This window comes from Sinohyriopsis cumingii, chromosome 8 (genome assembly GCF_028554795.1).
Source record: "Sinohyriopsis cumingii isolate HCF-2022 chromosome 8, ASM2855479v2, whole genome shotgun sequence".
Taxonomy (NCBI): Eukaryota; Metazoa; Mollusca; class Bivalvia; order Unionida; family Unionidae; genus Sinohyriopsis; species Sinohyriopsis cumingii.
This window is the reverse complement of record NC_142968.1, coordinates 107,529,533-107,553,194: the sequence shown is the minus strand read 5'-3', so window position 1 is coordinate 107,553,194 and position 23,662 is coordinate 107,529,533. Positions and strand designations below refer to the sequence as shown.

The 23,662-nt window shown below is 37.4% G+C and overlaps 1 protein-coding gene across 2 annotated transcripts; it reads left to right on the top strand.

Annotated features, from left to right (window-relative positions):
- The first annotated feature begins 277 nt into the window (after window positions 1-277).
- Window positions 278-22,214, top strand: LOC149794332 (uncharacterized). 2 transcript variants are annotated; one of them, XM_089968485.1, is made up of 6 exons: window positions 278-400; window positions 3,116-3,325; window positions 4,728-4,814; window positions 17,195-17,311; window positions 18,931-18,992; window positions 21,865-22,214. In XM_089968485.1, the coding sequence occupies exons 2-6, from the start codon at window positions 3,133-3,135 to the stop codon at window positions 21,946-21,948; spliced, it is 543 nt and encodes a 180-aa protein (XP_089824611.1). In that variant the 5' UTR covers window positions 278-400; window positions 3,116-3,132; the 3' UTR covers window positions 21,949-22,214. The 2 variants fall into 2 exon arrangements, with proteins under 2 accessions (XP_089824611.1, XP_089824612.1); XM_089968486.1 differs by having other exon boundaries at window positions 310-450.
- The last annotated feature ends 1,448 nt before the right edge of the window (window positions 22,215-23,662 follow it).

Sequence of the window (23,662 nt, the reverse complement as noted above, 5' to 3'; positions counted from 1 at the left end):
GTTCCGAGGGGGCTGAGAGGATGAGTTTAATACGGCGTAGGAATATCTGGGTGTGGTATCAAACGATTTCTTTACCCGTCGCAGAAAATCCCCCACTTATTTTGTATTTATTATATATCACCTTTATGTGCACATATTCCTTTCAATTGTTAAAATTTATACTTAAAGAAAGAAACGAATACTATATTTTTGGCGTCTTGTGATAGATATTGTACAACCATCTGAAAATCCCCATGTGACATGCGCATATGGGGCTGTTTATATATATATATATATATATATATATACTGTGCATCATCAGTCTGTTTTAGAGTGTTGCTACGGTAGTTTGCTCTTTAGATTTTGACTTTTTGAAAAATGTTGTGTGGGACATATGAATAGATTTAAACTGCGGTCACAGGCAAGTTGAATTTTTATTTATTTCACAAATGGAACATAAGTTTTGGACCAGTAAGTGACCCTTTTTCTTACACCCTACTTAATGAATACACACACTCAACGTCTTTCAAATTTCAGGAGAATTGTCACAGAATAACAGTAATTAAGTATTGTATTATTTTTATTTGTTTTGCACTTGACCAGTTGCAAGAATTTAAAATTAAAACAGACATACAATTCACTGCTCGTGCTTCGGTGATGAAAAAGTCTCGATAACACTGTTGTTGTTGTGGGGTTTGACGCCATTTTTCAGCACACGATAGGCTATGCATGGCGGCAACTATTAATGGTGGAGGAAGAACTCGAGAAAACCCCGGGAAGAACCACCGACCCACGAGAAGCTACTGGCAAGCTTTCTCACATACCCACATTGGCCGAATGCTAGAATCGAACCCACGCAGTCAGGTGAGATGGCAGTGATCCGTAACGGAGAGCGCTTTAGACCACTAGGCCACTCGGGGCCCCCAATATCACTGTAGCAAAATGTAATTATTCTAAAATTTATGTCATAGTCAAATCAGCTGCTTCTATCTTTGATATGTTGTAAATGTTTGTCAGTTTCATCCTAAGGTTTGCCAAATGAATATGGTTCCTCAGTAATATTGATAGATAATTGAAAATGCTTAGACTGAAACTCACTCCTTACAAATTTAAAAGGTATGCCAATGACCATATGTTTGAAACTCGGACGCTGAAACTGTTTCTGAATGAGTTTGGTATGTAAGATGATTTAGATTGTATAATGTCTCTTCTCTGTGTCATTATTGCTGCTGCTTTGAACGAGACCAACAGGTGCATGGCTCAGAAATTTGTTCTATTTCTTGGACCGCTTTTAAAGGTCGCTGTTGCCAGAATCCAGTACTGTGTTGTGGCAATTAGTAAACACATTTGACGATTAAATGCTATAGTCGTAGTTATTGTCACTTAACCATCTGTCTATAGCTGTGTTTTAACTATTAAATGCTGTAGTCGTAGTTATTGTCACTTAACCATCTGTCTATAGCTGTGTTTTAACTATTAAATGCTGTAGTCGTAGTTATTGTCACTTAACCATCTGTCTATAGCTGTGTTTTAACTATTAAATGCTGTAGTCGTAGTTATTGTCACTTAACCATCTGTCTATAGCTGTGTTTTAACTATTAAATGCTATAGTCGTATGTAATGTCACTTAAACATCTGTAGATAGTTGTGTTTTGATTATTAAATGCTATAATCGTAGTTATTGTAACTTAACTGTCTATAGCTGTGTTTTAACTATTAAATGCTGTAGTCGTAGTTATTGTCACTTAACCATCTGTCTATAGCTGTGTTTTAACTATTAAATGCTGTAGTCGTAGTTATTGTCACTTAACCATCTGTCTATAGCTGTGTTTTAACTATTAAATGCTGTAGTCGTAGTTATTGTCACTTAACCATCTGTCTATAGCTGTGTTTTAACTATTAAATACTATTGTCGTAGTTATTGTCACTTAACCATCTGTCTATAGCTGTGTTTTAACTATTAAATGCTATAGTCGTAGTTATTGTCACTTAACCATCTGTCTATAGCTGTGTTTTAACTATTAAATGCTATTGTCGTAGTTATTGTAACTTAACCATCTGTCTACAACTGTGTTTTAACTATTAAATGCTATAGTCGTATGTAATGTCACTTAAACATCTGTAGATAGTTGTGTTTTGATTATTAAATGCTATAATCGTAGTTATTGTAACTTAACTGTCTATAGCTGTGTTTTGACTATTAAATGCCATAGTCGTATTTACTGTCATTTAACTGTCTGTGCTGTCGTTTAACTATAAAATGTCATAGTCATAGTTACTGTCACTTAACCATCTGTCTATAGCTGTGTTTTAACTATTAACACTATCTGGTTCTGGATACAAACCACCCGGTATCATTAAAATAACTAGGTAGGTAACAATGTAAGTGTCTAATTAAACAGAGATAATGTTTTCTCAAATTTTGGGGGTTATTTATAACGTTACGACTGTATGTCATAAACCAAGTAGTAGAAGAGTAAACCCAAGTTTTATAAAATGTAACAAATAATTTATTTATAAAATTCATACATGAAAATGTGAGAGGAAGGTAACGTATTATGAATTGAATCAAAAATGATCCTGAAAAAGTTTTGTCAAAGCCAAAAGAACGAAAACAGAAATAGAATTCACTGACTAACCATGCCTTTTGATCCTAATTCCTTGAGTAGTGTTTCACTGACTAACCATGCCTTTTGATCCTAATTCCTTGAGTAGTGTTTACTTAGTCTAGATTTGTAATACTTTCAATACAAGATTTCATAGGCAAAATACTTGACGTCTCCCGCTATGTCGTGTTTGATGTCACTTTACACACCACCTTCTGCTGAAAACTCATTGTCAAATATTCTGTACAAACTACTGTTGCCAGCTTCAAATAACTCTAATTTCTCGGCGGTAGACCGTGAAATGCCCATACATTGTTTGTCGCTGACACATCGATTATCCCCAGCGCCAAAATCAGCAATTTTCACCAAAAAAGAAAGTTATTTCTTAAAAATACAGAGTTGTGTTTGCACTTTGGAATAGTTTAAAAAGGTATAGTGATAAATCATTCCCAATATGTTTAATGCCCAGTTATTGAATATTTCAAAAAAGAAGACATTCACTTATATTATTATTATTATTATTATTGCAGATCTGTAAACTCGAAATATGAATCATGTTGTACTTTTCCTGGTCATCCAGGCACTCTACGCATCATTATCTACAGTTGAATCGCTTTTTGGTTTGTTTGAGCTACCCTGGTTGCAGCTGGATATAGAGAGTCCAGGATCTCCCAGTGTGTTGTTGGGTTCAGAGAGTCCAGGATCGCCAAGTCACGCGAGGGGTTATATGGAAAATTGCGGTAAGGAAACCATCTCTCTGTCTCTGTCTGTCTGTCTGTGTTTGTCTGTCTGTCTGTCTGTCTGTCTCTCTCTCTCTCTCTTTCTCTCTCTCTCTCGTAGAACGGTATCAGATTGTACAACTCCAGGTAGACGGAACTTTTAAGTGTAGGAAACACTGTATTCATTTAATCCACAACATAACTAGCTGAGATTGGTGCATTATGCAAGAGTTTTAGTTTCGTTCAGGTTTAAAAAAAAATGTTGAGTCTTTTGGCGACATGTGAGATTATATTAATTAATATCTAGATCATATTTGGTATTTTGTATGATTTGAAAACAAAATGTCATACAATGAAATGCATCTAACGTAACTCCTATTCCTTTTCAATTCCAGCAGAGTTATCGCTCTTAAATTCACTGAAATACCTGGTTATGTCCTTGTCAAACTGACAATCTAGTATTGTTCTCGATGACAGTGTGATACACGCATGCTGAGGTAGGATATAAAGTATATTTATTTCACAAAAGATTCGCGTTGAAGTCTATGAATAAAAAAAAAAAACCAGTTGGCACCGTGGAGTGCCGGATTAAACCCTGTGGAGGCCCTTAGGCAGTCGAAATATTGGGGCCCACCTCGCAAATGATCTCCTAATACGTTTTATAAATATTATTTTTTTCCGTTCTATTCGGTTCCCCTAAGAGGCGTGGGGCCCATAGGCATGTGCCTACTCTGCCTATTTGGTAAGCAGGCACTGGTACCGTGATACCCCCCTTTCTCTCTCTCTCTGCCTGTCTCTCTTAATATACCGGTACATATTGATATATGCGTTTTGTTATTAAAGCAATATTAGCATACATAGATTGGATAGTATGTATCTCGGTAGTTATGCATCTAAAGGTAGTTAGGTTTGCTCGTGAGGTTATAGTTTAACTGGTCGGATGTATGCAACATAAAAAATGAGCGTGAGCTTGACACATACTCAACAGTCTAAGTCGTGTGAAAATTATTATTTTTATGGCTGCTTCCTATATGGATTTAGATCGGTATATTGAATCTCGGCACGTCATCGCTGTGTTCTCTATAGTAACAAGGATATAAGAGTAGGCTAAAATAAATATATAGTTCTGATTACGTCTTTAGATTCGAATTAGTCATGAAACCTAAGAGGTCACGTAAAACGGGATGGGGTATATATCAGAGTCGGAGGGGTTGATTTTGTTTTGCGGAGTATATATCTAGATATTCTTTTAATGTGTTTGAAATAAAAAGGTGCCTTATTAATATTCTCTTTCTCTCTGTCTATCTGTCTCTCTCGTCTGTATCTGTCTGTCGTCTTTCTCTTCTAACAGATTTTCTTGTAGCAGTCGAATGAAGTTAGCAGGCAGAAATACGTCAAATTAGTACAAATGTTCTACTTCCAGATCCCAAGTCGAGCTACAATATTTCCTGGGAGCCGAAAGATATTGATCCACATGGTTCATTGAAACTTTACGTAAACTACACAGCACGTAAGTGTTTTTCCAATTATTTATACTTTTTGTTATAGTTCTTATTAACATTGCTTGGTGATTTCATTGCAGGATGTTGTCCTTGTTTTTCTTGTCTATCCTCTTGTATGTATGTATGTATGTATGTATGTATGCATGCATGCATGCATGCATTTATGTATGTATGTATGTATGTATGTATGACTGACTGACTGACTGACTTTATTTCCTCTTTAAAAAGAGATTACATCAGAATAAACAAATTCATGATAATACAAGATCATAAAATAAAACAGAAAATTGACAAAAATACAATAGTAATACTGTGTCAGCTACCGTATTGACAAAACGAAATATCTCAATGCTTGCAATTATGCAAATCTGCAGTCATTTGGCGGAGCAAGGCACTAATCTTTTAACAGTTGCTTCATGATGATAATATTTCGAAAAGTTAATACGTCTATAGTGTTATGTGCTTAACATTAAGTTCGAGATAGTAACGAAAATGAAATGGAAAACTTATAACAGTGTAATTCTATATGTAGTTTTTTTTTTCTTCATATGACGCATGTATTTATGCATATATATACTTGTTTGCGCGTATGCGTGCGTGCATGCATTTATCTATGACTGACTGTCTAAATGACTTAGTTACCTCTTCAACAAAGAGTATATCAGGTTGCTAAGATACATATTATACATATCATAGGATTATGAGACACATCATAGACGAGAACGCAAGCATGATATATATATATACATCGTCAACTAATGCATTTACAAAATGAGATATATAAATACAGAAAACCATATAGAAATCTCTTGGAAATAAACATAAACAAATACATAAACAAATACATAAACACACACAAACAGCTGTCATACAACAAAATTTGCGGATTTGACAAGAAGACTTTGGCCTTTAATTGTTTATATTTAATGTTAAATTACTACTTACTTTTAATATCATGTTAGGGCATGTTAGTTGATAGTAGGGCACACATTTTATTGTAGAATGAAGCTATGCTGTTTGCGGTCACCAACATGATATGATATGTATGTATGACTGACTGACTGACTGACTGACTGACTTTATTTCCTCTTTAAAAAGAGATTACATCAGATTAAACAAATTCAGAATAATACAAGATCATAAAATAGAACAGAAAAGTGACAAAGATACAGTAGTAATACAATTGTAATACTGTGTAAGCTACCGTATTGACAAAACGAAATATCTCAATACCTGCAATTATGCAAATCTGCAATCATTTGGCGGAGCATGGCACTGATCTTTTAACAGTTGCTTGATGATGATAATATTTCGAAAAGTTAATACGTCTATAGTGTTATGTGCTTAACATTAAGTCCGAGATAGCAACGAAAATGAAATGTAAAACTTATAACAGTGTAATTCTATATGTAGTTTCTTTTCTTCATATGACGCATGTATTTATGCATATATATACTTGTTTGCGCGTATGCGTGCGTGCATGCATTTATCTATGACTGATTGTCTAAATGACTTAGTAACCTCTACAACAAAGAGTATATCAGGTTGCTAAGATACATATTATACATATCATAGAATTATGAGACACATCATAGACGAGAACGCAAGCATGATATATACATCGTCAACTAATGCGTTTACAAAATGAGATATATAAATACAGAAAACCATATAGAAATCTCTTGGAAATAAACATAAACAAATACATAAACAAATACATAAACGCACACACAAACAGCTGTCAGACAACAAAATTTGCGGATTTGACAAGAAGACTTTGGCCTTTAATTGTTTATATTTAATGTTAATTTACTACTTACTTTTAATATCATGTTAGGGCATGTTAGTTGATAGTAGGGCACACATTTTATTGTAGAATGAAGCTATGCTGTTTGCGGTCACCAACATGAGCCTATCTGATACGTCATCGTCAATAGACGACATGCAGTCAACCCTGCTCCCAAGAAGTGTCTCCAACAATATATCGTCTTCTTGATTGAATAAGTTAACCCCGTCTCTCACTTCTAAAGAGTCAATCACTCTCTCAAAGAAAACATTTCGTTCCTCAAGCAGCATTTCGCAGCCTAAAATAAGATGTTTCGCTCTGTCGTCAGTCTCTTTTCCACAGAGTTTGCATACCATAACTTTACCAACAGGCATGATATATAGTTTCATTACTTCAAGAGAGGCCATAACATGGATGGATATTTACGCCCAAGAAACCATATATTACTTAGTTTTAAGTCCAAATGAATGTTTCTGAAGTGAATTAAATCATCCCTTAGTTCCATATTTGCTCTCCAGGTAGTTTCTTCATGGTTTTGGATAATATCAGTAATATGTCGATTCCAGATGAGTTTTTCTTCAGTTTGTATACTTTCTGCATAGTCTAAAAGAACATTTCCCATACCATATTTCTTAGTTATTTTGTCAATATCAGGTATAAATCCCGTCTGTTTTAGCGGGTTGTTCAGATACTGACATAGGCGCATAATGAAAATCTTTTTCCAGATAAAAGTCCAATCGCCCTTACATAATCGGTTGAAAAGGAGCAATTTCATCCTATCTATGTATGCTTCCATTGACCAGAGTCCTAAGGTACTACTTGTTGCCTCCGTAGGCGAATATTTATCGAAAGCTTGCATACGTCGCGCTGCATATCTCTGGCATAACTCAAGTTCTTCTATATTTGAGTTTGTGATACCTGACCATAGTTCACATCCATATAGGACCGAGGGTAGAATAATTCTTTTCCAAATCTTCAGACTTGTTAGAGGGTTCATTCCTCCATCTCTGATACCAATAAAATATAAAGAGTTTAACAAGTGTTTGCCTTTATCACATGCTTCTTTTATCGCGTCGTTTGGTTTTAAGTTGTATTTTAGAGGTATGCCGGCATACTTCTTACTTTTGACTGCCGGAATTGGAGATTTGTCGAGCATAAAAGAAGGTATACCAGTCGTTCTTTTGTTAGTAAACAAGATGGTGCAACTTTTATCTGCATTATATCTTAATCTCCACCTTTTCGCATAGTCGGAAATTGTATCTAGCAGCTGTTGCATTGAATGACGCGAGTTAGACATTACAGTTGTGTCATCTGCTAATAAGACACAAGGCAGGTGGAGATCAACAAGATTTAGACCTCGCAAAGTGTGATCTAATTCCGTGATCAAATCATCTATCATTACAAGAAAGAACCAGGCAGACAAGATACGGCCCTGTCCTACACCCTGCATAATATCGAAGCGTTTGGACAGCTTGCCCGCATATAAAACAGAGCTTGTTACTCTCTCACACGAATCTTTCATGATGCGCCAGGTCTTCCCTTTGATGCCAAGTCTGTACAACTTGTAGAATAACCCATTATGCCAAACTGTGTTGAAGGCTTTAGCATTATCAAGAAATGTAGCATAGACAGGAGTATTTTTTATCCAAATAGTAGCATATAGATTCTTTGATACAGAACGCTGCAGTGATACTACCGCAATTATTTCTAAAACCCTGTTGCAACGGATTTGGAAAAGAAATCTGTTTAGAAAATATAAGTAGTCTACTATATATAATTTGTTCTAGAACTTTCTGAAGCACTGGAATTATAGTTATATCGCGGTAATTATTCATATCTAATTTGTTCTTTCCCCCTCCTTTGAATATTGGTATAACCAAACCTTGTTTAAAGTGGCACGGGTACTTCTCGGCCTCGTACACTTTTGTGAATATAATTTCAAGTAATTGTACACTGCTTGGAGGGTCCGCAAACAGTAAATGCTCAGCAACAATACCGTCGTGGCCACATGCCTTATCTTTATTGAGAGAGCTAATTGCACTACTGATTTCGTCTCTAGTGGGGATTTTATCAACAAGTTCATCAAAGTGTGAATAGGTTTCTTTAGTTTGTTTTCTGACCTCTGCTAAGACCATCTGGTAATGATTTTCATCGTACAGATAAGTATTGTCAGGCAGTGATAAACTGGAGAAATGATTTGCCCATAACTCTCTAATAGAGTCGTGATCGCGTACAATTTTTCCGTTTGATTCGATTTCGTGAATGTAATCGCGTTTATTTCTTTTATTCCGTATAAACTTATAGAAAGTAGAAATATCGAGCTCTGCAGCCTTTTCAAGCTCACTAAATTGTTCTCTATCGTATATTTCTTTAGCTTTCAATAATTCTTTTGCAAACAATTTCTTCGCTTTCTTATAGTTCGCATATGATATATATTCCCAACCTCTTGGCCTACCATTAGAAATCCATACCCTGCGTTTCAGCCGCATTTCCGTGTGAAACTTTTTTACGTTTAATAGTTTCCAATAGGGGTTAGCGTATGGGCAAAACCTCTTTATGGGGAGAAACCTAGATGCTGCTTCATGTAAAATCTTTACTGTGTCTTGAATAATAATTTCAATATCGACATTCGTCGCTAATTCTGCTTTATGCATTTGCGCTAACAATTCGTTGCGTGTTGCTTCCTTATATCTATTCATTTGTTCTGCTGAGGCTTTCTTCCAATTTATGGAATGAATGATATGCTCGTCAGCCATTGTTGCCTTATGTACTAAAGGTGTGACCAACTCTATTTTTACAGGAAGATGATCTGAAATGTTCAAAGGATGATCATCTATTATTTCTGCCTTAACCACTAAATCGAATTTACTTTTTTGCAATAGTATATGGTCTATCAAAGATTTTGATTTGCCATCGGTTGAGAAAAAAGTAAAATCTGGCCCTTCACAAATGGATTGACTATTAACAGATATTAAATGTCTATCGCTCAGAAACTTTTCCAGAATAGTGCCTCTAGCGTTTGATGTTAAACAATTTGCTTTGGAGCTAAACAGTGAACTTAGCTGACCATTGAAGTCTCCGGCAAGTACGGGAATGCCTTCTTTGCAGAAAATATCAAACTGATCCTTTAGTTCTTCTATTGTTTCGGAGTAACTTGCAATAGGAAAATTAGTTGATGGCAAAAGTGCCCCGAATATAAAATATTTAAGTCTATCATTACATTTTACCTCTATCCCTAAAACTCTGTCACTGCCAGCGCTCGACAAGGGATTAACGTGGAGTGATTTCCTATAAAGGATTGCTATTCCCCCGAACCCCGTATGCCTTAGCCTTTCTTCGAAATTTACTGCTAGTCTTTTGTCAGAGCGTGCGAATGATTTAAAATCTGGATGTATATTATCTAGGAAATTGAGCTGCTCCGGAAGAAGCCAATGCTCAGTAAGTATAGCAACATCTACCTCATTTAGCAAAGAATACAAGTAAGGTGACCCGTACATGACTCCTTTTACGTTCCACGTCAACAAACGAAATGTATGACTAGACATTAGTTGACTTAACGAAAAATAGATTTTCAACACAAGTATTGCAAAGACTATATAGCAATTTACCATAATATATGTATTTTACTTACTACTCCTTTATTTATTTACGCCAGTACTGCTGGGTGTCCTTATCACCATAATCCTCATACCATTCTCTTGCCCATACAAAATTTGGCCAAAAACCTTCCTCTAAAACTTTCTCAAAGTCTAACTTATCTACCGTGATTAAAACAGTAAAAGTGTCCTTTCCTCCTTTTACTCGCCAATGCTTTAATATCTGAGAGTCAATTACTTCTACCCCTTTAATTTTAGCGTGTTTTTTAATACAGGTTCTCATCTCCTCTCTTGTTCTATCAACTGGTATTCTTGACATTAGAACTCGACGTTCATAAGAGTTCCTCATTCGTTTATGTGGTCTGTAGTTTCTGTTGGTTGTGATAACTTCAATCGGTTTGTTTACTTTATCAGTGTCCTTCAATGAGGTGCCCGGATTGTTTGCTAATGGTGACCTTCTCTCCCTATCGTTGTTCCTTGTGTGTACTCGTGCCGAGTATTTCTGATCTTGGAGATAATCACGTACATCGTTATCTTTAACTAATGTAGGTTCTTCGTTGGAGGTATTGAGTATGGTGGACAGTGTCGACGCCACTCCTTCCCTTGAGTCAGTTGACTTGGCCGTATATTCCGTTTGATCCGATAAATGCTTCCGCCGTTTGATATAATCAGAGTCCAGAGCATTTATCGCTTTAGCCCTCTTTTCCGTTTGTGTTTCATTTGAATGATTGCCCATACGCACTATATCAGCTAGTAATGTCTGAGTTTCTGCCTCACATTTTGAAGTTACATTTTCTTTAGCCTTGTTATATACTTTATCACCGAGCAATTGGTGTAGAAACAGCTGGTGAGCATTTATAGTTTCCAGCTGGTTATTCTTCTCCCTGAGTGAGATTCTCAAGGCCAGGTTGTCTTGTGATAACTTCTTCTCTTCCTCTTTGCATCTTCCTAATTCTGATTGTAACCTAGTCGAGTTAACGTCTCTACTGAGCAGTTCTTTACGTATCTTGTCAAGCTCAGTTTTCAATTCATTTCTAATGTCATCTTTCATTTGTTGAATACTGCTTTGTATAAAATGTTTTAGGTCTATTATCTTGTATAAGTTCTCTGTTGTTATTGAACTGTCATTTTTATCGTTTGATAGTGAAGATACTGAATTGTGATCTGATAACGTTATCACCTGTTCTGGTTTTGGTTCAGATCGCTGAGACTGTTTGTTAGATCCTTTTCTTTTAGATGCTTGACTCACGCATGTACTGTTATCAATCGTGCCCGTGCTCGGCTTCTGTCTCGACGCAAGGCTTTTCACTTCAGATAAGTTGTTATCTCCTGTTAAGAAATGGTATAGAATAAATATATCCTCAGCTAATCTCTCCTCTAGAGGAGCACTATCACATCTTACTGTTCTCTCAACTATACGCGTCACAGGGTAATTGACATTTTCCAATTTAGCCAGGTCGTGAAGTGATAGTCTTATATCTTTTAAACTCTGTACATCCAATTCCAAACACATCTTTTTAAATTCATCTCTGTCCAGAGTTCCAAATTTCGAATCAATTTGAAGGTATATATTTTTTTCGGTCTGGGTTGCTATTAAGTCTTCTTCTAAACCGGACCTTTCATCACCACTGTAACGCTCATCTATTTCTAGGTTGTCATCCATGTTCAACGGTTTATAGTGAAGTCCGTATACAATTGATAAATAGGTTAATACCTGTTATATATCGCTCGCACTTGCACTAACGAATGTGAGCCCTCTTCTGCTAGGACAGATATGTAACAGTTGTATGTTCTGTTACCTCTCGTGCATCACTTAACTGAAATTGTTCTCATTGTTCGAATGATGAATGATATTTGGTCTAACTCAGAACTTAGCTCAGAATTAACACATGGTAACGGTACCAAAGCTAACGCATCCGCTACCATAATATTTTGAATTCGTACATATGTGATTTGCTCACTATCTACTCACTATCTACTCACTAAAAAACTAAATATATAACACATATAAGGAAATAACTACTGGCACTAGGACTGAATACACATTTACACTGGAATGAGTTAACGTGAGTTAACGTGAACAACAGTTCACAAAAGCATCTCACAAAATACATATAGTCTTTAACAACGATACTTAATGTATTTGACATTACCCACACATCATGTTTCCAACATCATGATCCGAATGCCCCAATGTGAATTTAGATCTTATCTAGAATCTGACTGTAGATGGCAAATCTCTGACATGTATATGGCATATCGTCATATATAGTAATTATGAGCACTAAATGAGTACATGTACGAATCACAGATTGTGTACGAATTTCAACTCCTTTTTTCGCAATAACAATCACACACAACATAAAAGAGCACTTAAGTGTATATATATATACATACATCTATCAGGATATCTCTGCCATTTATAACGTCATATATTACACATGAAAACTAGAATACTATGCTTAGCTTTTCATCTCTTTGCACATTGTTGACGACCAAGACAAATATGCATTTTTTTTTATACACGTTACATGATTAAATGGAGTGTCACACTCACCCGCTGCGTCCATTGATCCAAGAAGATCCTTCAGAATAATCCAAGAAATTGAAATCCACAAAATATAAAATATAAAATATAAATTTAGTCCAGAATATAAATATTATTCACATATAATTCACATCAGTTATGCACAGCAAAGTTAAACAAAACTGTGTGCAAGTTAATCAAAATGCAATGATCACGGAATCGAGTACTCGAGTCACAAAATCATGAGAATGCGATTATTTATTAAAATAAATATTAATTATGCCACAATAGCAACAAGCGGAATTTATGTATCCTCACAACATGTCTCCAACAGCACATGTCTCTCAACATATTTCCAACACCACATAAGATTCACCAGAAAATACACGATAACGACTTCCGTCTTGCACGTTTCATTACGTATGGGTGTATGTGTGTGGGTGTGTGGGTGTGCGTACGTGCGTTTAAGGGTGCTCATGGAGGGGTAGTACCTTTGGTGACGGTAGCAGTCGTACTCCCTAGGGGGTAGCTAGTCCACCTTTGGTCTCCACTTGGCCCTCAACTTTCACCTGTGGCTCAAAGAAGCTCTAGCATGCTCAGCGGCCACACCACGGGCAACGGCTTCGACTGGCCTGCCAAACCAGGTTGAGGGTAATCGATGGGTTTCAGACCCTCGGTGAGTCAGGGATTGTCACCTATTGCATGTGAAGACTGAAACCGGCGGACTGCGCGGAGGAACCAACAGCTGGTCAACGGGCAGAAAGGCGGACCCAGCAAAGCAATGTGGAGCGCTAAGAGCAAGGCAAGACACGTAGGACGCCATGGTCATCCACTGCATCCAGTCTACATTCCAGCCGTCTTGACTACGTCTTGCAACTGGACAAAGTGGAGCCTGGACGAGAGAGTAAGGCTGACGCTGCGTAACTGTTCCTAACTTTAATCCAACCCACGCGCAAGTTATTTATGTCATCAGACGTTCCCAAGTCCTGCGGCGATGGACGAGCTGCGACGCGGCAGGTGTGGATGCACTGCAGCCGTAGTGGCGGACTTGCACGCAAGCGGCTCAGGCCACATGGTCGTCTTCCATTGATCTGAAGCAGAAAAGGATGTCGGCACCCGTCTGAGCGACTAAGCAGAGCTCTTCAGGTTAGCGCTGCTTACCTCCATAGCCTGAGGAAGGGGTTAGAAAAGATGCCCTAAAGAAGCCTGCTTCATCTACTCCGGCCAGCTTACCGCGTCTAGAGGGAATCCCATTCTTGCGGTCGAAACACGAAGAAAACCCAAAAAGATTCACTCACTCATGGTGCGTGGAACATACGCACTCTATTGGATCGTGCAGATGCTGCCAGACCAGGGAGAAGAACTGCCCTGATTGCATGAAAACGTGCTCGCTACAAGATAGAGATAGCATCCCTAAGTGAAAGTCGCTTGGCCGACGAGGGCCAACTGATTGAAGTTGGAGCTGTTTACACCCTTTTCTGGAGTGGATGTGGTACCGATGAACGTCGGGAGTCTGGAGTTGGATTCTCTGTCAAGTCTAGTTTGGTGAATAAGCTCTCCATCTTACCAAAGGGAATTAATGACCGGCTTATAATGCTGAAGCTACCCGTACATGGAAAAAGCAAGCCACACTCATTAGTGCTTATGCACCAACCATGACCTACTCGGAGGAAGCCAAAGACAAGTTCTACCAGGATCTGGAAACTCTCTTTGCTGCGGTACCAAAGTCAGACAAGCTGATCATTCTTGGTGATTTTAACGCCAGAGTTGATGGAAGGGCGCTATTGGTAGACATGGAATCGGCAACTGCTACAGTAATGGACGTCTACTCTTGAGAATGTGCGCAACATTTGATCTCCTGGTCACAAACACCATCTTCCGTCTGCCTAACCGCAATAAAACAACTTGGATGCACCCACGGTCTAAGCATTGGTATATGATCGACTACATCTTAAATCGTAGGAATGACAGGCAGGATGTTCGTGTGACCAAGGCCATGTGTGGTGCTGACTGCTGGACAGACCACAGGCTATTGATTTCCAAGATGGATCTAACAATTCAACCTCCCAGACGCCCACAGGGAATTAAAGTCCCAAAACGACTTAACGTCTACAGGCTGAAAGTCTGCAAGAATGAGCAAGCTCTGTCTGAAGCTCTGACAAGCCATCTAGAAACCACATACTCTGATACCAACGACGTAGAGAAATGCTGGATGGCCTTCAAACATCTGTTGTACTCCACTGCATCTGAAACCCTTAGCGTCACTGCGCGAAAGCACCAAGACTGGTGTGACGAGAACTGTGAAGAAATACATTCCCTGCTGGAGGAGAAGCATCATCTCCATCGTGCATACAACGTCGACCCCAAGTCCGCTGCAAAGAAAGATGCCTTCAGCAGTGTCCGCCAAACTGTGCAGAAGAAACTACGCGATATGCAGGACACATGCCTGAGTCGAAATGCTGATGATACCCAGTCCTTTGCCGACAGACACGACATGAAGCATTTCTATAGTGCTCTCTTCGTGGTGTTTATGGCCCAGTAACATCAGGCATAGCCCCACTCTTAAGCTTCGATGGCAGCACTCTCATAACCGAGAAGGAGAAGATACTGGATCGCTGGGCGGAACATTTTGACGGTATCCTCAACAGACCCTATTCCATCAACGATGAAGTGATCAACCGTCTACCACAGGTGGAGATCAACGATATGTTTGCTGACCCTCCAACAGTGCTGGAAACTCATAAGGCCATTGAGCTCATGTCTAGTGGAAAAGCTTCAGGAGCAGATTCCATCCCAGATGAGATCTACAAGTCTGGTGGGCCTACTTTAGTGGGAAGACTAACAGAGATGTTATGTAGCATGTGGAAGACGAAACTCATAGCCCAGGAATTAAAAGATGCATCCATCGTCCACCTTTACAAACGCAAAGGCAATCGCCAGTCCTGCGACAGTCATAGAGTAATCTCTCTACTCTGCATCGCTGGCAAAGTCCTCGCCAGGCTACTGCTGAACAGACTCACAGAACACCTTGATCATGGTCTACTGCCAGAAAGCCATTGTGGCTTCAGAAAAGAGAGGCACCATCGACATGATCTTTACTGCCAGGCAGTTGCAAGAAAAATGTCTTGAACAAAATGTCCAGCTATATACCACCTTCGTTGACCTGACTAAGACATTCGACACTGTCAGCCGGGAAGGCCTTTGGAAGATCATGGCCAAATGTGGATGTCCAGAGGTCTTAATTGAAATGGTGAGACAGTTTCATGATGGCATGCTTGCCAGAGTCCAGCAGCAGGGTAACTATTTCAAACCCTTTGCAGTTACGAATGGTGTGAAACAAGGATTGGTCTTAGCCCCCACTCTCTTCAGCCTGATGTTTTCCGCAATGTTGATGGATGCTTTCAAGGACAGCGATGTTGGAGTAGGTCTCAGATACCGTCTGGATGGGAAGTTGTTCAACCTGAGGAGGCTCCAAGCCAAAACCAAAGTCCAAGTTGAGAACATTTGCGACTTGCTGTTTGCAGATGACTGTGCCTTCAAATCCAGCACGGAGACAGGCAGCAACCGAGCACGAACCTTGTTTCCACAGCGTGCTCCAACTTCGGACTCAGCATTTCTACCAGCAAGACCGAGGTTCTGCATCAGCCAGCTCCTGGAGAAGATTACCTGGAACCATCCATCACTGTCAATGGCCATAGCTCAAAAATGTAAACAGATTCACATACCTCGGCAGCACCTTCTCACAAGCAGTCCACATAGAGGACAACACTAGGATTGCCAAAGCCAGCACAGCATTTGGTAGACTCCACTCAAATGTCTGGGATATGAGAGACATCAGGCCTGCCACCAAACTCAAAGTCTACGCAGCGGTTGGTCTGCCCATCCTCCTCTATGCTTGCAAGACATTGACTGTGTAAAGCCACCATGTTAAAAAACTGAACCATTTCCATATGAGATCCTTAAGGAAACTACTGAAAGTCAGATGGCAGGACAAGGTACCAAACAGAGAGGTGCTCACTAAGGCCGGCATGACAAGCATCCAAACCATGCTGTGCAAGGCACAACTCCGATGGTCTGGCTATGTTGCCTTTGAGCATATAAGGCTGGTTGACGCACTTGAAAAACGTGATCTGCGCAAGCTAGGAAAATCAGTTCCTCAACTCCCGGCCAGCAACCTGCACATCCATGTCCCCACTGCAGCAGACTCTTTCAGGCCTAGATCGGACTCATCAGCCATCTCCGGACCCACCCCCAGTGAATCGATGGCATTAAATGGTCCTCATCGACACCGATGGACGAACATCATCATCATCATCATCATCATCATCATCATCATGTATGTATATATATGTGTGTGTATGTGTGTGTGTGTGTCTGTCTGTCTGTCTGTATGTATGTATGTGGAGTTTAGTTTATGTCTCTAGAAAAGTTGTAGACGAAATTTAGTTTTGTTTAGTATTGATTTCATTATTTTGTCAGCTGCAGACATCGATGCGGGAGATTGGTTTTTAAATATAAAGTACAGATTTATCCATGTCATCGTGCCGAAAAAAATCCCATGTAACGAGATGCAATTGTTGTGCTCCATCAAGAAAGGTAAGATTATAAGTTTGTGCTTGTGTGAATCAAGTTATATTTCTAAGATCGTGAAGGTCATGCATCAGAGTTTCTAGATACCACATTTGATTTTTGGGGGATAATATTCATAATGGCATGTATAATACGAACCTAATAGCAAACTGCACATGCCATTATCTTCCTTCGCGTAATATACTGGTTTTGATCATTATCTACCATGTTTGCATTGATTCATAAGTAAGATGGATCGTTAGATCCCGATCTGTCGTATAACAATAAGCGTGTCACTTAGTATCTACGCTGTTTTCGAAGATTAATATGCAAAACAGAAAACGTTGTCTCTAACTTGACAGTGTGCTATGTAATTCAAGACCCAAGTTTACAGTAGTTTTAGTCAGTCGCGTAATATACACGGACATATGGTTATTAAGTGTACAATTTATATAGAAATGAGAACAAAATTGTTTAAAGGACGAACGCAAAGGTTTTAACAATGAATGAATGCAGTCTATACTTCTGGACATGGTACTTTAGGAAATCACGTGTTGATGTGGCATATTGTAAGTGCGGATGCTATTTCTGTGTTGATATGGCAGATTTTACGCGCGGATGTCCAGTCCTTTGTAGATAATAAAGAATTTTTTTTGTGAATGCCCACTTCTATGGTATGATTTGAAAGAAACCTTTTTAGAAGGTATTGAAAAATAATACTGTATATTTCTTCCGGTTTTCTAAGTAAAACATTATGAATCATACTTCAAGGTTTTAAATTAATGGTTTTCGCAATATCATTTAAAGGAAGTAGCGGGTAGACTAAGGATAAACCGTGCAAAGCAATCTGCCTTTAAGCGGCTTAAAACTTAGATTAGCTCTCCATGATTTTGGCATTTGATTATTGCATTAGCTTTAGTTTCGTCTGCATAAGGCTAACATATGAACATTATAGTCCATTCTTCAATCTCATTAAAATCGATATCTCCGACATTATGGATGATCTGACGGATACCATTAAAACATCATGTTCTGTTGACCCTTCGACTTGCCGGTCAAGTTAACAACTTCGATATTTATGAAGGAGATAAACATAATGTGGAACATATCGTTTCAGAAAATAACTGTTCTTAACATGGGATGCAAGGGTTTACCTGATAGGTTATTAAAAGTAAGTGGACGGGAAAATTCCAATGGACATAAGAATATGAACTTAAATCCGTTATTGTCACCTCTACTTAATAGAAGATATCCACTTTAGCTAGGTCGATTTTTACAATAGCTAACAAATATGAAATTTAAAAAAGATATATTTCTTTATCAATTTGACACTGATTTGTATTTTGTAATACAGTAGAGGTAGTAGTTGTAGTAGTAACAGTCCAACAAGAACGAATGCTATGGCAGCAAACTCAGAATATTGTTTGAACTGGTACAGGAAGAGAAGGAGCTTTTCCAGAAGATTAAAAGATAAAGCAAAACAATATTAGGTACCAATCTTATAACAGGAAGATAGAATAAATAGCGTATGAACGTTTACAAAATTGTGAATGAATCGTTACTATTAACAATCGTATTAAACTAATTACGTTTTTATTCTGTTTCATCAGCAATAATATTTCATATGATATATTTTATTCTCGCAGGTGGAGGTTTTACTAATGCCAGTTTTCCAGTCAAGGATGTCATCCATTTTAAGAATTTCAAGGTGAGTTAAGATCAAAATATGAACATGGACATAGATAAAGGCGGAATTTACAACATGGCTTACAAGAATACCGTAGATTTGAGAGAGTTTATGTTCAGCACAGTAGGGGTCATACTGAGAATTAAAAAATTATTGAAAGCTGTGACACAAGGACATAAACGTTTGTTTAGAATTTTTAACATGGCTTTAACAATTTGTCAGTCATATCGATACGATGTATGCTGTTTGCCAGTATATAGTGATGTCTAGCACCGGGGCATCATGCCGCAGACATGCAGCATATGTCCCACCCAGTCACATTATCCTGACACCAGGCCGACCAGCCCTAACACAAACTCTTAATGCTGAGTGCCAAGCGAGGCAGCTGTTAGTACCATTTTTATAAGTCCTTGGCATGACTCGGCCGGTGATCGAACCCACGACCTCCCTCATCCGCGGCGGACGCTTAAACCACTGGGACACCTGAGCGTTTGCCTTTCCCTTGGTAAATTAAAATTAGGCACTAGCCATTTTAGGGAAACCAATTAGTTCTCCTCTCAATGATATACCTTTTAACCATATAAATTGGGACTATGTATAGACAGCAGAAGCACATATATTTGTTCCAGGAGCAGAAGGCATATTTTGAATCTATATCATCTTCTCTCTATCCTTGGAGACAATGTATGATGCCTAAACCGTTTACAAAGACAACGCTTTGCATAACTGTATCAAAGACAATGCTTAATGACTAAACATATAAAAATATAATGTTTGGTTAAAACTGTATCAAAGACAATGCTCAGTACCTAAGCATATAACAAAGACAATGCTTAATGCTTAAACAAATAACAAAAACAATGTTTAATTAAAACTGTATCAAAGAAAATGCATAATAACTAAACATATAACAAAGAAATGTTTGCTTAAAACTGTACCAAATACAATGCTTAATGCCACAAATATAACAAAGACACTACTTAATGCTTAAACATATAACAAAGAAATGCTTAATGTGTAAACACATAACAAAGACAATGCTTAATGCCTAAACATATTACAAATACAATATTTGATTAAAACTGTGTCAAAGAGAATTATTGAGGCCTAAACGTATAACAAATACAATGTGTGATCAAAACTGTATCAAAGACAATGCTTAATGTATAAACATATAACAAAGACACTGTTTGATTAAAACTGTAACAAAGACAATGCATAATGCCTAAACATATAACAAAGACAATGCTTGATCGAACTTGTATCAAAGACAGTGCTCAATGTCTAAGCATATATTAAAGACAATGCTTTATGCGTAAACAAATAACAAAAACAATGTTTAATTAAAACTGTATCAAAGAATATGCATAATGACTGAACATATAGCAAAGAAATGTTTGTTCAAAGCTGTACCAAATACAATGCTTAATGCCACAGAATATAACAAAGACACAACTTAATGCCTAAACATATAACAATGAAATGCTTAAGTTGTAAACATATAACACAGACACTGCTTAATGCCTACACATATTACAAATAAAATGTTTGATTAAATCTGCATTAAAGACGATGCTTAATGCCTAAATATATAACAAATACAATGTTTGGTTAAAACTGCATTAAAGACAATGCTTAATGCCTAAACATACAATAAAGGCAAAGCTTGATTAAAACTGTATCAAAGACAATGCTCAGTGCCTAGACATATAACAAATACAATGTTTGGTTAAAACTGTATCAACGACAATGCTTAATGCCTAAACACATACCAAAAACAATGTTTGATTAAAACTGTATCAACGACACTGCTTAATGCCTAAACACATACCAAAAACAATGTTTGATTAAAACTGTATCAAAGACACTGCTTAATGCCTAAACATGTAACAAAGACAATGCTTGATGTCTTAACATATAATAAAGATTGCAGATGCAGAGAATATATATCAAGTATTTAAATTGTGCAAACGAAAATTTGAACCTACATACGTTTGCTATACAGTGGTCACCAGGTGATCTTTATGAAAATAAATAATATACCTATATTGCGCTAGAGCTTTTGACAAGTGTTGAGTGTTCCAGAAAGGAATCTACATAGTCGTTCGTCATTCTTGGTGTTAATTACATCAATTTGCATTACCGGAAATATATATCAGTATGCGATTTTCGTATGCAAGGTCTTGTCAAGAGGTCTCAACAATTAAAGGAGAAAAATAATGAAAAACAAAAATACTTTAAAGAGTAACATATCATCACCAGCGTATCTTCCATTTGCTCCTCGTATCTTGTTTAAAAGTTTTTATGTTTTGGCACAGTTTACACAGTTGTCATTCCCACTTCCATGTTAGCTTGCACCACTGAGGTATATGGAACGAATGATATGCCCAATGTACCCTCGTGAACGTTGTAACACCACACTAGCGGAGATAGATTTGACTCCTCATTTAGCAGGCTGAACTCGAGACGATATTGGTGTGGGTTCGAATACTGCCGTCATGCTAGCCTGTAGTGTGTCCTTTAGGGAAGGCAATTTATTGCAGTGGGCACATCAGTAAATAAACCTTGTGTGTTACTGTGCTGTGCTGTAAAACACTAGACCAAACCCTCCAAAACTGAGGATAAGCTATACAATACAAATTATTGCGTGGTACCCAATAAATTATGTACTGATGTCTCATCCACTGACGTTATGAAATAAAACCAATTGTAAAAGTGAAGAATTTGTCAATCATTCATATAGCAATCAAAATGAACTTCTTTCTACTGATTTGTTTAGTTTTAATTTAAATAAAAATAGTAATGTATACTATAGCTTATACTCATTATGACTGTATGATTGAAATTGTGTAGATATTGTTATATGTTTTACTGCATATTTTCTCTATTGCAGGGCACTTTCAAAGTGAGGGTTACAGCTGAAAACAAAAAGCATGAAAATCTGCTATGTGTCACATTTAAAGCAAATGTACTCTAGCAACAAAAATGACCCATAACAATGCTGCTGTGAGCTTCATTAATGCACTAACTTCCTATCTCTTCCAATATCATTGAACCACAACAATTTGAAAAGGAAATGTACAGTGTCTACCCATTGGACGAATCCTAGCCTTGCTACGGACTAAGAATTCTTTCGACCGTCAGCATACGCTAAATGCTATAATGGTCTGAATGTAAATAGGATATCAGTGAAACTTAATAAAATAATAGTCTATGTTTTGTAATAAATACATTTTATATTGATGACCAGAGTCTATTATTTTTTCAGAAAAAGATTTGACAGGTTTATTCTCAACGTGAAATAGAAATACTCGGTAGGAAAATCGTGTATTATAATAAAACTGGTGGCTATTATATCACATTCTCAAAAGAAAGTTCAATCCTCATCAAAAGGTGTCAATATTAAAGAGATTATACGCATACATCATTAAGCGGACATATTTCGATGATTGCAGTTTGACTAATACGCCCTATTGTCAGGTAATCATAAACTGCAACCACCACCCACACTTTTGCATACATGGCAATGATTCACAAGTAAGGAATAAGAAATTGTCAAGATATCCTGTTTTGCTGCAATGGCTTTAGCGAGGTGGGAAATGTGTGGTATCGGGCCTGCCGAATATGGTTTACATTTATACTCGCTAAATCTGCTTTTTGAATTAAAAGTTTCTCTGTTGTATGTTCAATATAGAGACGATGATTTTTAGCAAATAAAACAAACCTTTTCTCTATGAACATTTCACAGAGTTTCTTCAGTGTTATACGAAATAGATTTTGGGGACCCATTGTCCTCATTTTGCCCTAAAACCGCCGCTGACTTTAGATTACCTTGTATTGACGGTTTGCCACAGTTCAATAATATTGGTCTCCATCCCTCCATAAATGAGGTACAAGTGTAACAAGTAGGTATTAGGTCATTCTGGTATTAATATACCAATTTGCCATGTGAAATTTCTCTGTGTTATAACCACACACGTACTTTCCATTTGCTCTGCTTTCTAAGTTGTTTAAATATGCATAGTTGCCTTTAGAAATGACCGAAGACAAGGATTTATTCAACCAGCAAATAATATTATTACAAGGCATATATATATATATATATATATATATATATATATATATATATATATATATATATATATATACTGTCTTTACTCAAATATTACTCTTTTTGGGACTGATTGCTCAACAACGCAGGCTTCACATTAATAATTTATGTGTTTGTATATTACCTGTATTCAAGTAACGTGATAAGATAAGAGTTATGAGGAGTTTCAGTATGCACATACTAGGTCGCTTTGCCCTGATTCAAGTCCTAGTCATTAGCGCTAAGTCTCATTTTGATTTGGTTACCTGTAGTAATGCAACGTCGTATGCAAATTAGTTATATATAGTAGCTCGACGTGCTCAAGCAAGGCTAGTGTTAACTAAATCACGTACCAATAGCTGACATTAACTTTTTGTCTCAGGTTCCTTTCAATTGCAGTCATGCAACCTGATAAATAGATTAGTCATGTTTCTTGACATGCAGATGAGTCATAAGTAGGACTACACACATATTACAAAACTAAGTCACTGTGGCATGAAATATATTTCCATTAGTACGTTTTTAAGTTCTGCTTTTAATTTAATTATTTTTTTATATGTCATTATGGAATGCTGCATTATTTAATTACAACTATTGAATG

What these genes read in the sequence shown, in the direction of transcription:
- LOC149794332 (XM_089968485.1), top strand. Translation starts at nt 3,133, where the DNA reads ATGAATCATGTTGTACTTTTCCTGGTCATCCAGGCACTCTACGCATCA. An exon ending in TTACGTAAACTACACAGCAC is followed by an intron (nt 4,815 to 17,194) that starts GTAAGTGTTTTT and finishes TTATTTTGTCAG; the next exon opens with CTGCAGACATCGATGCGGGA. An exon ending in GTTGTGCTCCATCAAGAAAG is followed by an intron (nt 17,312 to 18,930) that starts GTAAGATTATAA and finishes TTATTCTCGCAG; the next exon opens with GTGGAGGTTTTACTAATGCC.